The sequence below is a fragment of the Pyxicephalus adspersus genome, chromosome 5, assembly GCF_032062135.1.
Source record: "Pyxicephalus adspersus chromosome 5, UCB_Pads_2.0, whole genome shotgun sequence".
NCBI classification, from domain to species: domain Eukaryota; kingdom Metazoa; phylum Chordata; class Amphibia; order Anura; family Pyxicephalidae; genus Pyxicephalus; species Pyxicephalus adspersus.
In genome coordinates this window covers 147174742-147192191 of record NC_092862.1, presented here as the reverse complement: position 1 = coordinate 147192191, position 17450 = coordinate 147174742, and the positions used below count along the sequence as shown (strand labels likewise).

At 46.9% G+C, this 17450-nt stretch overlaps 1 protein-coding gene and 1 pseudogene across 3 annotated transcripts; both read right to left on the bottom strand.

The window, feature by feature from the left end:
- The window catches only part of LOC140331814 (diamine oxidase [copper-containing]-like), a 6147-nt pseudogene extending 2084 nt beyond the window's left edge, over positions 1-4063 (bottom strand).
- A 3465-nt stretch (positions 4064-7528) lies between these two features.
- On the bottom strand, positions 7529-12720 carry LOC140331797 (diamine oxidase [copper-containing]-like). 3 transcript variants are annotated; one of them, XM_072413095.1, is made up of 5 exons: positions 12650-12720; positions 9406-10967; positions 8947-9235; positions 8453-8585; positions 7529-8038 (listed from the first exon to the last, which is right to left on the bottom strand). In XM_072413095.1, the coding sequence occupies exons 2-5, from the start codon at positions 10946-10948 to the stop codon at positions 7763-7765; spliced, it is 2241 nt and encodes a 746-aa protein (XP_072269196.1). In that variant the 5' UTR covers positions 10949-10967; positions 12650-12720; the 3' UTR covers positions 7529-7762. The 3 variants fall into 3 exon arrangements, with proteins under 3 accessions (XP_072269196.1, XP_072269195.1, XP_072269194.1); XM_072413094.1 differs by lacking the exon at positions 12650-12720 and adding an exon at positions 11509-11885; XM_072413093.1 differs by lacking the exon at positions 12650-12720 and adding an exon at positions 11590-11885.
- Between the last annotated feature and the right edge of the window lie 4730 nt (positions 12721-17450).

Here is a 17450-nt window from a genome sequence, read left to right as displayed (position 1 = left end):
AAACAAATAGCTGCTCTCTCCGCTTCTCCAATGACCTACTAATGACTTCCTCACTCATAACCTCATCACACGCATGGCTCCAAGACTTCTCTAGAGCTGCCCCGATTCTCTGGAATGGTTTTCCTGGTCCTACCTAACAAATCTTCCAATGGGGACACTTGTTTTGGTGACAATTGTCTTAGGAAGAGATTTCCTCTCACTTTAAATGTTAATAAACGCACTGACAGTACACATTAGCACTGTGGGTCATCTCACGTGGGTTCCCTGGGCATCTTGCAGGGTCCGAGGAGTGTGTGACACCCACATGTGTGATTCCGCAGCACTGCACCCTAACCCTTCTTAGTTGGGTTCACAGCACAGCACTGTTGTTGGTGGAGCCGATGTTTAATTTGCAGCTCTTGGTGCTTAAACTGCATTGACCAACCTCCAACTCCTACAAAGACTCAACCGCCTCATGGAGTAATAAACCAGAATCGCCTCCATGACACTCACCTGGTTATCAATATCTTCATTGTCACGGAGGAACCTCTCAAACTTTACTGCTGGCTCCCAGGGGTCATTCTGGTTGTATAAGCTGCTGCTGGTCCCTTCGGAGTCCCTATGGTGGGTCACTGCCAGGCTGTATCTGCAGAAAGGTGAACATTGCATCAAAAAACTTTCTGTGGTCAGATTGTTCTCCATGGAATGTCCACCAGGCCGCATCATGGGGGGTAAATCAGGGAACATCAAGAACTTCTGAGACTGAGATTTGAAGACTTGTAAAGGAAGTCTTCAAATGGTCTTGGGGGTATATGAAGTCTTGGGGCCCCCCTGGGGTTCTCATTCCTAATATGTAACTTATGGATGTCACAGCGACTTACCTGGACCAGGAGACCCCATTCTCCTCATTCCACCTCCTGGGCAGCACGCTGTGTGCGTGGGAGTTGTACTGCAGCCGGTAGCTCTTCTCGTGTCCCCATTTGTTCTTTTTGTTACGATTTTAGAACATTAGGTACCTGGGGAGAGGGGAACCAAATTTAAAGGCAGCCTGGCCCTCTGTGGTCCTTGGGGTTCACACCATCCGTGACTGGACAATGAAGTGACCTGGACTCCAGGGGTTGGAGATATTCTCATATTTTAGGTTAATAGTTTCAAAGGTGTTCTCTTGACCTGTTTGTGAGGAAAAATATAAACTTTAGCCTCAGGTTAAACGCTGGGGAAACAGTCCGTGTAGACTAAGCCTTAGGCCGTAGTCATTGTCTTTAATTGTGCTTCACTTTGCACTCTTTTCACTCTTTTCTGTGTATACTGTTACATTTGTCACTGTACTGTTGCATGATCACATTATCACATGTATGCAGGGATGTATGTACTTGCAGAAATCACTGCCCAGGGTTACAATTTGCATTTCTACCAAGTGCTAAAACGCTTGTAGAATCGCGGTAAAACGCGGCATAGACGTTTTTCAGCTTTTTCCAGCATTTAAAAAAAAGTTTTAAAACGTTAGAATAAGTGCATAAAAACGCTTATAAACGCAGTAGGAACGTTTACATGCCTTTTTACAAAACGTCCATGTAGACCCAGCCTTATATACAGATCTATCCAATTATGATCAATACGGTGCATAAGCTGCACCTATACATTACGTGTGCTGTACGTGTGCCAAAAGTTTGTACCCCCCCCCCCCCCCCCCCTATTCCCAATAGAGGTCAGGAGTCCACCAATGAAGAATACTTGTAATCCTTCATCATACAAAGACATTGTAGACCATTGGGTTCTTCCAACCTTGTGGTCACAGTTTGGTGAAGACCCTTTTCTGGTCCCTAATGACTGTACAAAGCCCCCTCCATAAAGACATGGGGTCACCAGTTTGGTGTGGAGGAACTCGAGTGTCCTTCACAGAGCTCTGACCCCAACCCTACTGATCACGTTTGGGGTGATCTCAAACTCCAATGTCAAGCCAAGACTTCCTGACCAACAATCAGTTCCTCCTGACACAAACACACCCAAAATGTTTTGGTAAGAGGCACAAATGGGTGCCAACCTCATATTGATGGTCATAGATTTGGAGATGCTCTCCATGCTCATTTAGGAGTGACGGTCAGGTGACCACAGACTTTGCCCCTATTGTGTATGTCGTAGTATTTTTGTACCATAAACCCGTCAGAGTTACCTCACGACACCATGAAATTATCTATTATACATCAAAGATATCAGAAGACGTTCCACCTGCCACATCCAGGTCCACTTTATAGTGGATGAGGTGTGTATGGAGGTTTCCCAGGACGTGGTTGTTGACTTTGCTGCCATAATTTAGTCCATCGGGTGTGAAGAACGTGGCCTGAATATATCCTGTAGCATGAACTTTGACCTCTATCACCCCGTTCTGGTAGAAGAGGAAGTCCCAGATGTAGTCGTAGTTGTACACCGTGGATGTTGTCCTCACCACCAGGACGTGATTGTCCACGCCAGCATAGAAATTGTAGCCACCGCCATAGTCACTGTCAAAGTGGCTCCTCAGAGGGACCCCATGGGCATCTCGAAGATACACAAAGCATTCTTATGAAGGACAGGTTTGTCTGTGTCTAGGAAATGATAAATATCCTTGTATGTGGCCACCTCGGGGCAGTCAATGCCTTTGGCAAGCTCGTGATTTACGGCTCCCATTCCCCACCCAGAATCGATAGCTTTGGACTGCATGGCCGCCGGAGTGACTCCACTATAAATTGCGATGGCTTCTTGTATGCTGAGCTCATAGACTATCCGCTCGTTGTTATATTGAACGTCAAAGATCTGTAGACTGCTGGATGTGCTGAACCGATATGCAAAGCTCCAGCCGGTATACTCCACATAATTCCCTAAAACTCGGTAGCGTTTCCCTTGGGGTTCACAAATCTTTGTTCCATGAGTGTCTGTCCTGGTCTTAAAGTGTCCACGTGGAGTGAAGGTGGAGTAGGGATCTTTCTTGGTGAATGTTGGTAAGTTTAGTTTGGTCACCTCATTGCGTTGATACTTCTCAACGAGCTCGTCAATGCTGTCGTAGTATTGTCCATTGTACCAGACCTTCTCCACCTTCCACTCATTGGGGTTGGGTGAACGATGGTTGAATAGAATCTCCAAACCAATGGGATGCAAGAAATATCCTTCCACATAGCGATGGAACATCAGCCACGTCTTGCGGTCTCCTGACTTCAGACCACGCGGTGCGATGTCGGTGTAGGTGAGACATTTATCGAAACAATTGTGCAAAGAAAAGCCTGAGGTTTCTATTAATATTTGCTCCATCTTCTCCATGATTGGTAGAAGCTTCCGATGAATATTCTCATACTCACTGCTGGTGGTTGGCCATGCCTCGAATTTGATTGGATGGCTTCTCTGGGGTGCGTTTATCCCATAATAATATGGATGGGGAAGAGGTCCCACAATATATTCGGAGACATTGGGATGGAGCTGATCCGCAAAGTAGATGATGACTTTGGCTTCTCGCAGTGGCTTCCGCCCATTTTTTTTCCAAAAAGTCTAAAACTTGAGCTTTTTTAGGAACGTTCAGCTCTATCAAAAAGATTGTGTTCTTGCCGAATTCCAGATGGGAGAAAGTTCAGCGTCTCCATCAAAAAAATTCTCACTGATGTCATCTCACGGGGGGTGAGGTCCGAAAACACAGAGGCCTTGTGCCGACCGCGGTAGGCGGGGCTTATGTTGGCCATCGCAGGTACAAGGGCCCAGAGTGTGATGAGTAGAAGGTTCACCGTCATGATGAGCGTTGGGAGGGCGATCCCTAGAAAATAGGACATCACTGTAATGTCATTCAAACAATGTCACATGACTGCTATACAGAAGATATGATTGGTAGATGCTGAGTGATCCCCCCATTGGCCACCACCAGACCTTTGGGGAGATTTATTGATCAATGATTGGTTTATTTTCCTGGGGCCACAGTTTGGGTTTGGTGCTGGATTTTGTGCCCAACATTTCTGATATTACAGCAAAGCCATGCTTGGATCTTATGGACCCAACAGCTCATTGCACAAATATATAAATATGTCACCAATGTCACAATGAGAGGCCATTATATTTGTATTCATAGCGATCATACAAAGAAATCTCTCCACTTATTGATGTCATTGGAACACAACGCGTTTCAGGGTGTGGCAAGAGAAAGAAAAGCGTAAACCCATCCCCCACCCTCTGCCAGACAGCGAGAATTCACCATCACATTCACTACAGAGATCTGATAATAAACCTGCAAACCAATCCGGGTCAAAGCTTCCCAACCATTGGATCCCCCTGTCACCAGATAGAGATCTATAGATCCCAAAATAAATAAAAAATCTAATAAAGAAGAATTCAGCTTATAAAACCTTCCAATAATTCAGAGATTCACCGAGATGGGGCGTTGGTGTAATAATTCATCGATTTGCCATCAAATGATTGGCCTGGCATAGACAGAAGAATAAATAACAGAGATTCATATTTCTGCATTTCTGTGTTATAACGGGAGCTCGTTGTGAAATTTTTATACATTTCTATTTTTTATGTTTTTACCTAAACTTGTAAATGAAATATTTCTGTCTTCATATATTTGTGCAATCAGCTGCTCTGCGTCCATCAGATTCCTCGTATTGACATTTCAGTGGGAAGCAGCCGACTCTCAGCAGAGCCCCCGAGAAATGCCGCTCACTAAATCCACAAACAACTACAACTCCCATCCTCCCTCTATATATCAGGGGAGTCGGAGCTCCATGGTACAGAATTCCATATTCAGGGAATACAATTTTTTGTGTGAACTTTTTTGAGTTTCTCACAAAACGTTGTTGGTGAGCATTCACACTATCAAACCCAACAAGTGCAAATTCACCCAAACTCTTGCCAAAGATTCACCCAGAAATATGAAAATCATGTACTTATATTTGGGTGCATTGCCTCGTGAATCTTCAGTAAACACTCTAACCATCGTTATTCTAACTTACCTGCAGGACTCACCTGGTCAGTAGGGGGCGCAGTGAGTCATGTGACGTGCGGCCATTGCTGATGTATGGATGTCCTCAGGATGCAGAGCTGAGGCTCAGATGATGAATTGGACAATTCCAGCTTTATTTATACACTGGGATCTCTCACGGCCGGCCCCGCCCCTGCTGTGCTCAGTACCCAATCAGGGGGCTGCGTTTGTTTTTAACCCCTTAGCCTTCAGATACCTGCAGAACCCCCTTACCTGTCGGCCTGGAGATCATCATAAATGTCACCTAATAACCCCAACATGGACAATATCTCCGTCTCTGGGGTTTATCAGAGTCTCATACAAAGGTCTGATCATGAGGGGAAGATATTTTCCTGCACACAGCAGACTTCCTGTCCTGGGTTCCCATGGAGGAGAATGCAGGCAGCCTCTCCATGACTGATGATTGAGGACACATGGGCCATGAGGTGGGGACACATGGGCCCTCCTGTTATATAAAAGTGAAATTTCTGATCTTATTTTCAGGTGTGCCGGCCCTTTAACATGCCCGGCGTCTCGTATTGGGCGCGTTGGGTTAATGATTTCCCTGCCTGGCTCTGTTTACCGGGACAGAAGGACAAATCTGGGACCTGACCCTTCCCGGGGCCAATAAACATTCTGTGTATGTTGGTCACATGGGGCCCCGATATTCCCCCATTTTATTTATAGGGATCGGTCCCTGGAATTTTGCGTCTCTTCTCTTCCTTTATTTATTGTGTTCAGGACAATTGACAAATTGCTGATTATCATAAAGAGATCAATAATCCTAAAATATCACAAATGGGGGTGAATCATGATGAAGAGGGGGGTGCAGAGCTTCATTCACTGACAGGTCCTCTTTCCCCCAATATTTCTGCTGGGATTCCCATTCTCCTTGTACCATTTCTTATTACATCGGTGGGGTCACATGACACACCAGACACAATATGATTGGCCGATTCCTCCCGATGGAATAACTGCAATTTGTACAGATTCCCCTTAAAATCCTAAACTTCATCCAATCAAATCCCGGCATTACCATTCATTCGAACACGACCTTTCCCAACCTTAATACCACGAGGGCCCCTTCTATAATTATTATACCCACAGATCACAGTATATTAGTGGGGGGTCAGTGGGAAGAATTCCTCTCACATTGCTGGCCAGTGGGATGAATGTCACCCTTACAGATAGCCAGAAACATCATTGGTGTCACACTGACCTGAGGGGTGCAAACTGCTCATTGCCCCAGGAACCCCTAGCGCCCCCTGGAGGAGCCCTGGTTGGGAATCACTAACCAAACGCAAACCATTCACCTGTCCTATCCTGTCAGTGGGTTTAGATTTTAGGTTTTGGGTAGATTAGCTTTGGTTTCAGATTTTTGTTGTTTTCTAACCAATGAGATGTGGCAGCGACCATCATCCAGATGACCGAGAGCAGAACCGCAAGGGGACCCGAAACCCTGATAATTGTGGGCCACCAACTCCACCATTGGTGTCTGGACATTAGGACATGATAGATGACATGAGGAGAGATGATGGATGATGGGCCATGGATGATGGGTGAGGGATGATGGAAGATAAATGATGGACGGTGAGCGATGGAAGATGAATGATGGATGATGGATGGTTAATGATTGATGATGGATAATGAATGATGGTTGATGGAAGGCGGAAGATGAATGATGAATGATGGAAGATGGATGATTGATGATGAATGATGGATGGTGAATGATGGATGATGTATGATGAATGATGGATGGTGGAAGATGCCTCCAGTGTATCTGTCCTGGGGGTGCTTTCATCATCTGGGGGATTTATTATAAGATATCCAACTATCAGAATCTCACTATGGATTCCAGGCTACCAGGAAGGATAAACCAATCTCCTCATTTCATTAAAGGATGGGGGTTGTAGTGTGTCAGATGATTTGGGTGATCATATGCGGGAAAGGGAAGTTGGGGGTAGTAATGGGGATAGGTGGGTATAGGGTTGGCCACAGGTGGGTATAGGGTTGGCCACAGGTGGGTATAGGGTTGGCCACAGGTGCATGAGGATGGGATGCAGGTTTGTCATTGGGTGAAGCTCCTCAATCCAGGCCACCCCCAGCCCAGGTCATATATTTCTTCATTCATATAATATATAATAATATGCCTATAGTGGTCGCTGAATATCTGACCAGAGATCTCAAGGAGGTGGTTTCATGTTTCTTAAACAATAAAGAGTCTTCTGACTCTCACCAAAAATAAAAACACAAAGAACCAATCACAGGTTGAGACTCTGTGCCCCGTGTAACCCCCCACCCCCCACCCCATGTCAGTGTAAATGCAGAACATTCCCAAGTTATGAATCTTTTCTGCTTGTTCAGCAAGGATGCCTACTGCACTCCCTGGTATAGGTACAGGTCGGTGCGCCACCTATTGGCTAAGAGTTGTGAATATGTCAGACATTTTCAGGAGTGGTGTGTTTATTGGCTGGTGTCATGCTGTGATTGGACCGTTCCATCATCTAAGCCCCCCATGTAGTCATTACATGTCCCCTATCTGCCCCCGTGTAATCACAAAGCAGCCACATGTTGTGTCCCAGCACCATTTATTGTACAGAGATGATTCTCCTCTCGGCTTTGTACAGGGTGACGGAAGATTCTGCTGGCCGAGGTTCTGCACTTTGGGGGGCCCCATGGATCTCTATGTGAGGGACCCAACCAACCTCCTGCTGTCCTCAGATTCCTCGCATGTAATTTATTCTCAGTGTCCAACCTCCAAAACCTTGGCCCATCTGTGGCCCCATGGATGTCTGAGGTGAATGCTCAGTCTGAGAAGTAAGTGCCGTTATACCGGAAGGGTTTGTCAGACACACATTGGCCAACCACATCCGGGGTCCAACGTTCAATGGTCACCCTACTGAAGGTCTCGTCTGCCGGCTTCACAATGACCGTGGACCTGGAGGCCACCGATGGATCCTCATCGAAGAAATTGAAGGGTCGGAGGAAGAATCCCACCGCATTCCCCGGGGTGGAGGTGTTGGGGATGTCCTCAGAGTGGGGGATGTGCAGGAAGCCGACGGTGACCCAGGCCACAAGATCCTAAGGAATGAAGAAAGGTGAGGAACTCCAAACATCTACTGCAACCAGGAAACCCCCCGGGGAGCTGAAATATAAATCAGCTCCTATAAAACAACCAAAGCCCAAGTTCCTGGGTCTGTTAAAAGGGGTCCCCACCGTCCCTGTGCTGAGTTCCTGGGTCTGTACCCCTGCTGTGCCCATTATGAGGGGCTCCCACCATCCCTGTGCTGAGTTCCTGGGTCTGTACCCCTGCTGTGCCCATTATGAGGGGCCCCGCCATCCCTGCTGTCATTTCATATATTTTACATTATGATGACACCCCGAGGATCCCAGAACCCGGGGATATCTGAGCCTCTCGGACTCCTTTGGACCCCAATGTCTTCTCTTGGCCTCACTGTGGGGTCCTACAAATAAATGGGGGAGGGGGGCACTCACTTTGTTGACAATGTCCTCATTGTTGCGGATGAAGTTCTCGAAGTTGATGGTGGGGTCCCAGGGGTCACACTGGATGTACATGCTGTTACTGCTCAGCTCGGAGTCTCTGTGCCGTGTCACCGCCAGGCTGTACCTACAAAACATGCAGACAGCGACAATCATACAAAGACTACGAATGAACCATTGTGATCAGATGGAATAAGTCTCTGGATTTCCTTCCTTTCCTTTATATTACAGATTTTCTATGCTTGTTCTGTATTGTTAGAAGGTTACTTATACAGACATAGGTGCAACAACCATTCCCATATATTATGCTGTAACTACTAGTTCTGCCACTGGGTGGCAGTATTTTTTCCAATAATACAAAAAGGGGTCCAGCACCATTCTGAGCAATAGGAGTTAAAATACCTTTTCATCAATAAAGTATTCAAACAATTACAGAAACAGAACCCTGACAACCCATTCATGAACCGACCCCCTGATTGGAGGATTACCTGGACCAGGAGATTCCTTTCTCTGCTTCCCACCCCCGAGGAAGCACGCTGTGGGCATGGGAATTGTACTGGATCCGGTAACTTCTGTAATGGCCCCACTTGTTGTTCTTATTGGGGTTCATAAACATCAAATACCGAGGCAGCGGGGAGCCAAACTTGAAGGCCGCATCTCTTTCACTGACCCTCAGGTGACTGTCCATGCGGGACTGGACAATAAAGTGACCGGGGCTCCAGGGGTTGGAGATATTCTCATATTTCAGATCGATTGATTGGAAACTGTTTTCAGTTCCTGGAGATGGAAGAGAGAGGAGATATGTAGAGAGAGAGAAGGGGAAGAGAGTGCAGAAGGGGTGAGAGGGGGTAGAAATGGAGAGGAAATGATCATACTGCCATGTGAGTGCAGGTAAATTTCCAGAAATGACTATCTAGGTCTGAGCTAGTGGTTGCGCGGTAACTTACCTGCAATGTCCAGGTCCACCTTGTAGTTGATCAGGTGAGTGTGGAGGTTCCCCAGGACGTGGCTGTAGACTTTGCTTCCATAGTGGAGGCCATCCGGTGTGAAGAAGGTGGCATGGATGTAGCCGGTGGCACTCACTTTCACCTCTATCACCCCGTTCTGGTAGAAGAGGAAGTCCCAGATGTAGTCGTAGTTGTACACCGTGGATGTTGTCCTCACCACCAGGACGTGATTCTCCACTCCAGCATAGAAATTGTAGCCGCCATCTTGGGTGCTGTCAAAATGACGTCGTAACGGAATCCCTGTTGGTAGTTCAAAGATGCACAAAGCGTTCTTATAACGCACAGGCTCATCGCTGTCATAAAAGTTATACAAGTCCAGGTAAGTGGCCACCTCGGGGCAATCAATACCTTTGGCCAACTCATAGTGTTCTGTTCCCATTGCCCACCCGGAATCAATGTATTTTGTCTGCATGGCTGCTGGGGTGACCCCGCTATAAAATGCGATGGCTTCCTGGATGCTCACCTCATATGCTATCCGCTCATTGTTGTATTGGATATCAAATATCTGTAAGCCGGCAGATGGACGCACACGGAAGGCAAAGCTCCATCCCGTGTACTCCACATAATTACCCAGAACCTTGTAGCGTTTGCCTTGGGGTTCACAAATTTTGGGTCCATGGACGTTGGTTTTGGTCTTGAATTCTCCTCGTGGGATGAAGGTTGAGTATGGATCCTGATCATTGAAATCTGTGATCGGCATTTTCTGCACTTGGTTGTTTTCATATTTTTCAATGAATTCCTTGACGCTATCAAAGTATTGTCCATTGTACCAAATCTTCTCCACCCTCCACTGCTTGGGGTCCAGGGAACGGTGATTGAGAAGGATCTCAAAGCCAATGGGATGAAGGAAGAAGCCATCAACAAATCTCTGTAAGATTATCCAAGATCTGCGCTCTCCAGATTTCAGGCCACGAGGAGCGATGTCGGTGAACGCCAGGCACCGCTTGGAGCAGTTATGGAAGGAGAACCCTGTGAGCTCCATTATTATGTGATTGAATTCCTTTGTCACCTCCGCCAGCTTCTTCTGGAGATTCTCATATTCCATGGCAGTCACCGGGCGCGACTCAAACCGGATCACTTTGTTTCCTTTAGGTGTTATGGGGCGGTAGTAATACGGGTGGGGAAGGGGACCCACAAGGAGTTCAGTCACATTGGGGTTTGGTTGGTCACCAAAAAATATCACAACTTTGGCCTCTCGTTGGGGTTTGGGGCCGTCGTTGTCCAAGAAGTTCAAAACTCGACTTTTCCTTGGTAAGTTCAGCTCCATCATGAAAATTGTATTGTTGCCGAATGTGTTCTGGCTGGGCACCAATTTCAGCTGCTGCTGATCCATGAGAAAACTTTTTATGGATTTCATCTCATCGGGGGTCAAATCTGAGAAGACGGAGGCCATGTGCCGGCCCTTGGATGAGGACTTGCCATAGGAGATGACTGTTGTAATGCAAAGTATGGTCACCATGTGGACAAGGTAAGTACACCTCATGATGTCTGCTCCGAAATTCCTGCAATAAAGAACAATTTACTCTGAGAGGTTTGGGGTACAAAATACATTCCAGGGAAATTCATCCCCCATTCCCCCCAATATTCTGTACATACGGACAGTGGGAAGGACAAAATGGTAACACTGACCACAATGGGGCACAACTACAAAATGATTGCATATCTTCCGTGTCCTGCACATTGGCTACACAAATATCACAAAGCAATGAAGGGTCGGAGGAACGGCTAAAATCTGGAAGACTAAAAGTCTCCTAACCCTGCAGAATGTTGGGGTATATAAAGGAGGCCCCCATATCAATGCCAAGGACCGGGAGGGGGGCCGGTGTTATGAGACCACCTGATGCCCCATCCTACCCCCTGCCCGGTGCCCTAACCCCTTCCACTGACCTTCCCAGAACCCAAAAACCTTAATTCCCCAGAAATGATGGACTCCAGCATATTGACAATCAGTGGCCCCCTAATTTCACAGTTGGGAGAGCTGAGGGTCCGCAGGAAACAACCAATCCAATGTCAGGTTTAGGTGGTCTCTTTCGGTCTCCTTACACCCACAGACGTTCTCTGTGCAGATCTCATCCTTCCATGGAATTCATCTTCCCCCAGATTCCATCTCACACACTGACTCACCTGCTGAGACTGCAGGATCCTCATTCACCAGACAAGAATCCGAGTGAATGTACTGCGGGCAGGAAAGAGAGGGGAGAATGAGAGGATTGGATGAGGAGGATGTATGAGAGGGGTATATAAGGGGGGTATATGAGAGGAAGGATGAGAGGGGTGGATGAAGGGGATGAAGGAGGAGGGTTTATAGAGGGGTTTATGAGCAAAGCATGTGAAAGGGGTGGAAGAGGGGGTGAATGATGGGTGTATGAAGAGGGTGAATGAGGAGGTGTATAGGTGTTTACGAGGGGGGTGAATGAGGAGGGTGAATGGGGAGGTGTATAGGTGTTTATGGGGGGGTGAATGAGGAGGGTGAATGGGGAGGTGTATAGGTGTTTATGGGGGGGGGTGAATGAGGAGGGTGAATGGGGAGGTGTATAGGTGTTTATGGGGGGGGGTGAATGAGGAGGGTGAATGGGGAGGTGTATGGGGGTTTATGGGGGGTGTAGGAGGTGGTGAAAAGACAGCTGAAAACAAAGAGGGCATCTACAGGGGCAGTATGAGGGGGGAGAATGAGATTTGAGCAGCATGTTGGGTGTGGGGTTGGGGGGTCAGTTTTGGACAGATTCGTCAAGAGATTGGGGCAAATAGACCATAAGGCGAGGGGGGGGGGTATTGGGGTAGATGGAAAAGTCATGTGATGTGGACAATGACAACAATGGGGCACATTTACAGGTCAGGGGAGTGGGGTAGATGGAGGGAGAGGAATACTGTTAGTGAAAGGGGCAGATAAACTACAGGAATTGAGAGGTTTAAATGACAGGTAAGGGCACAGGGGCAAATTTGATTCCGAAAAGTGGTTAAGGTGAAAAGTGGTGAGGGTCAGTGGGGCAGATAGACAAGAGAGGGGCAGTGGGGCAGACAGACAGGAAAGGGTCAGTGGAGCAGATGGACAAGTGAAGGGCAGTGGGGCAGACAGACATGAGAGGGACAGTGGGGCAGATGGACAGGTAAGGGGCAAAGAAGAATACAGGTGAGGGGCAGGAAGTGCCCGGGGCAATGCAGCAGTGCAGTTGGAATTATTCACCTGTCTGCGGCTCAGTCTCCGGTGGTTTTTCTATCAGCATTGCAGTGCCAACTTTTTATGAAGGGAAGGGAGGGGGTTGTTGTGTGAGGAGGGCAGAGGACAGGCAATGAATCCATTTTGGGCAGAGCTCCAGACTTTTTTTTGGTGCTGTATAAGTGGGGGGAAATCCCAAATTATATTATAAGCAGATGATTATCATATCATTATCATTCACACATCAAACATTCACACATCAGACGATTGTCACCTGAGGTGAGCGCTGTGTTCATCTCAGGTGAAACTCTGGTGTATGTACAGCGCCCCCAATGACGATTATCAGTTGTCCATGGCGGATAATGAACGGCCCAGTGAGAACGACCGCTATATGGAGTGCAGTGCCCCAGATGTACTGTAAGTGGAGTTGGCCACATTGGTAAGATGCCCCCATTGGGGTGCTGCCAGTGGTGTGGTGGTCCCATAGCGGTGCAGGAAAACACCTTTGGTAATAAGTTTGTCATCTCTGTTGCCATTAAATCTGCCCCTTGTAACCCACTCTGCATCCGGTGTGCATTTCAGGGGCCCAGATAAAACCATACACAGGGTTAGGTCTTGGTGGGCCGGTAGGGTTAAGATTTATCCCTTGGTGCTGGAGGATGGTTAGGTGTTGGCTGATGGTTGGGTTGAGTGTTAGAAGATCACAGTTGTGTAAATTGTGAACTTTATGGGTCAAGGGTATTGGTATGGCTATGGTAATGGTACATGAAAAGGGGTTGGGTGTAGGATAGAGTTTTGGGTTGGGTATTGGTCCATGGTTAGTGGTTTAGTGTAGAGCAGAGTTATGGGTTGAGTATTGGTCCATGGCAAATTGCTGGGTGTAAGGTTAGAGCTGTGGGTTTGGGTTGGGTATTGATCCATGGTTAGTGGTCTGATGTAGGGTATAGTTATGGGTTTGGTATTTGTTGATGGTTGGGGGTTGGTATAGGGTAAAGGTATCGGTTGAGTATTTGTCCATGGTTAGGGGTTGGGTGTAGGGTAGAGTTATGGGTTGGGTAATAATCCTTGGTTGGGGTTGGGTGTAGGGTAGAGTTATGGGTTAGGTATGGGTCCATGGTGAGGGGTTGAGTGTAGGGTTAGAGCTATGGGTTTGGGTTGGGAATTGGTCCATGGTTAGGGGTGGGGTGTACGGTACAGTTATGGTTTTGGTACTGGTCCATTTAGAGCTTTAGAGGATTAGAGGTGGGGCAAAAAGGGTAGAGTTATTGGTTGGGTATTTGTCCATGGATAGGTGGAGGGTAGAATTATGGGTGTGGTAATGGTTGATGGTTAGGGTTTGGGTATATGGTAGAGTTTTGGGTTGAGTATTGGTGCATGGTTAGGGGGCCGGTGTAGGGTAGAGTTATTGGTTGGGATGGTTGGAGTCTGGATGTAAGCATAAAGCTGTGGGTTTGAATTGGGTAGTAGTCCATGGTTGAGGCTGGGGTGAAAGGTAGAGTTTTGGGTTGGGCATTGGTTCATGATTAGGGGTTAGGTAGAGTTATTGGTTGCATATTGGTCCATGGTTGGGTGTAGGGTAGAGTTATAGATTGGGTTTTGGTCCATGGTTAGGGGTCATGTGTAGGGCGGAGTTATGGGAAGGATATTGGTCCATGGTTGGGATTCGGTGTAAGGTTAGAGCTTTGGGTTGAGTGATGGGTTGGGTATTGGTCCATGCTAAGGGGTTGGGTGTAAGGTAAAGTTATGGGTTTGGTATTGGTCCATGGTTATTGGTGGGATGTAGGGTGGAGTTATGGGTTTGGTATTGGTCCATAGTTAGGGGTTGGGTTTCGGGAAACGTTTTGGGTTAAGTATTGGTCCATGGTTAGTGGTCCAGTGTAGGTTAGCGTTATGAGTTGGGTATTGGTCCATGGTTAGAGGCTGGGTGTAAGGATTGAGCTGTGGGTTTTGATTGGGTATTAATCCATGGTTAGGGGTGGGGTGTAAGGTAAAGTTATGGGTTTGGTATTGGTGGATGGTTAGGGGTTTGGTGTAGGGTGGACTTATTGTTTGGGTATTGGTCTATGGTTAGGGGTGGGGTGTAGGGTAGAGTTATGGGTTTGGTATTGGTCCATGGTTAGGGGCTTGATATAGTGAAGAATTTTGGGTTGAGTATCTGTCCATGCTTAGTAATCCTGTGTAGGGTAAAGTTATGGGTTGGGTATTGGTCCATGGTTAGGGGCTGGGTTTAAGGTTGGAGCTGTGGGTTTGGGTTAGGTATAGAGTCGAGATTTGTGTTTGGCATTGGTTGATGGTTAGGGGTTGGGTGTATGATAGAGTTATGGGTTTGGTATTGGACTATAGTTAGGGGTGGGGTGTAGGGTAGAGTTATTTTTTGGGTATTGGTTAATGATTGGGGTGGGGTGTAGGGTAGAGTTTTTGGTTGAGTATTGGTCAGTGAAAAAATAGGGGTGCAGGGTAGAGTTATGGATTGGGTATTAGTCCATAGTTAGGAGTTGGGTGTAGGGTACAGTTATAGGCTGGGTATTGGTCCACGGTTAGGGGTTGGGTATAGGAAAGAGTTTTGGGTTGGGTATTGGTCCATGGTTAGTAGTCCAGTGTAGAGTAGAGTTATGGGTTGGGTATTGGTCCATGGTTACTGGCTGGGTGTTGGGTATAGTTGTAAGTTTGGTATTGGTTGATGATTAGGCGTTAGGCATAGGGAAGAGTTATGGGTTAGGTATTGGTCCATGGTTAGATGCTGGGTGTAAGGTAAGAGATGTGCGTTAGGGTATTGGTCCATGGTTAGGGGCTGTGTGTAGGGTTTAGTAATGGGTTTGGAATTGGTTGATGGTTAGAGGTTGGGTATAGGGTAGAATTGTGCGTTAGGTATTGGTTTATAGTTAGAGGCTGGGTGTAAGGTTAGAGATGTGGGTTTGGGTATTGGTCCATGGTTAGGGGTGGGGTGTAAGCTAGAGTTATGGGTTTGGTATTGGTTGATAGTGGTGGGTGTAGGGTAGAGTTATTGGTTGGGTATTGGTCCATAGTTGGGGTTGGGTGTAGGGTAGAGTTATGGGTTGGATATTGATTCATGGTTAGTGGTTGGGTGTAGGGTAAAGGGTTAGGGTTTGGGTGTGGGTTAGAGGTATGGGTTTGGTATTGGTCCATGTTTAGGCGTGGGGTGTCAGCTAGAGTTATGGGTTTGGTATTAGATAATGCTTAGGGGTTAGGTGTAGGAAAGAGTTATTGGTCGGGTATTTGTCCATGGATAGGTGTAGGGTGTGTGGTAGAGTTATGGGTTTGGTTATGGTTGATGGTTAGGGGTTGGGTGTAGGGTAGAATTATTGGTTGGATATTGGTCCATGGTTAGGGGTTGGATGTAGGGTAGTGGTATGGTTTTGGTATTGGTTGATTGTTAGGGGTTGGGTGTTGGTCCATGGTTAGGGGTTGGTTGTAGGGTAGAATTATTGGTTGGGTATTGGTCCATGGTTAGGGGTTGGATGTAGGGTAGTGTTATGGTTTTGGTATTGGTTGATTGTTAGGGGTTTGGTATTGGTCCATGGTTATGGGGCATGGTGTAGTGAAGAATTTTGGGTTGATTATCTGTCCATGGTTAGTGGTCTTTTGTACGGTAAAGTTATGGGTTGGGTATTGGTCCGTGGTTTGGGGCAGGGTGTAAGGTTAGAGCTGTGGGTTTGATTTAGGGGTTGGGTGTAGTGTAGAAATCTGTGTTTGGCATTGGTTGATGGTTAGGGGTTAGGTGTATGATAGAGTTATGGATTTGAAATTGGACTATAGTTAGGGGTGGGGTGTAGGGTAGAGTTATTGTTTGGGTATTGGTCTGTGGTTGGGGTTGGGAGTAAGGTAGAGTTATTCGTTGGATATTGGTCCGTGGTAAAAAGTGGGGATCCAGGGTGGAGTTATGAATTGGGTATTGGTCCATAGTTAGGGGTTGGTTGTAGGGAAGAGTTATGGGTTGGGTATTGGTCCACGGTTAGGGGTTGGTTATAGGGAAGAGTTTTGGGTCGGGTATTGATCCATGGTTAGTGGTCCTGTGTAGAGTAGTTATGGGTCGGGTATTGGTCCATGGTTAGGGGTTGGGTAGAGGGAAGAGTTTTGGGTTGGGTATTGGTCCATGGTTAGTGGTCCAGTATAGAGTATAGTTATGGGTTGGGTATTAGTCCTTGGTAAATTGCTGGTTGTAAGGTTAGAGCTGTGGGTTTAGGTTGGGCATTTGTCCATGGTAAGGGGTGGGTTTTAAGGTAGAGTTATTGGTTTAGAATTGGGTAATGGCTAGGGTTTAGGTGTAGGATATAGTTAATGGTTGGGTATTGATCCATGGTTGGGGTTGGGTGAAGGGTAGAGTTATGGGTTGGGTACTGATCCATGAATAGGAGTTGGGTATAGGGAAGAAATTTGGGTTGGGTATTTGTCCATAGTAAAGGGTGGGGTTAAAGGTAGAGTTATGGGTTTAGAATTGGGTAATGGTTAGGGTTTAGGTGTAGGATAGAGTTAATGGTTGGGTATTGGTCCATAGTTGGGGTTGGGTGTAGGGTAGAGTTATGGGTTGGGTACTGATCCATGGTTAGAGGTTGGGTATAGGGAAGAAAGTTGGGTTGAAAATTGGTCCATGATTAGTGGTCTGGTGTAGGGTAAAGATATGGGTTGGGTATATGTCATTGGTTAGGGGTAAGGTAGAATTATGGGTTTGGTATTGGTTGATAGTTAGCGGTTGGGTGTAGGGTAGAGTTATTGGTTGGGTATTGGTCCATGGTTGGGGTTGGGTGTAGGGTAGAGTTATGGGTTGGGTATTGGTCCATGGTAAGGGGTTGGGTGTAGGGTACAGTGA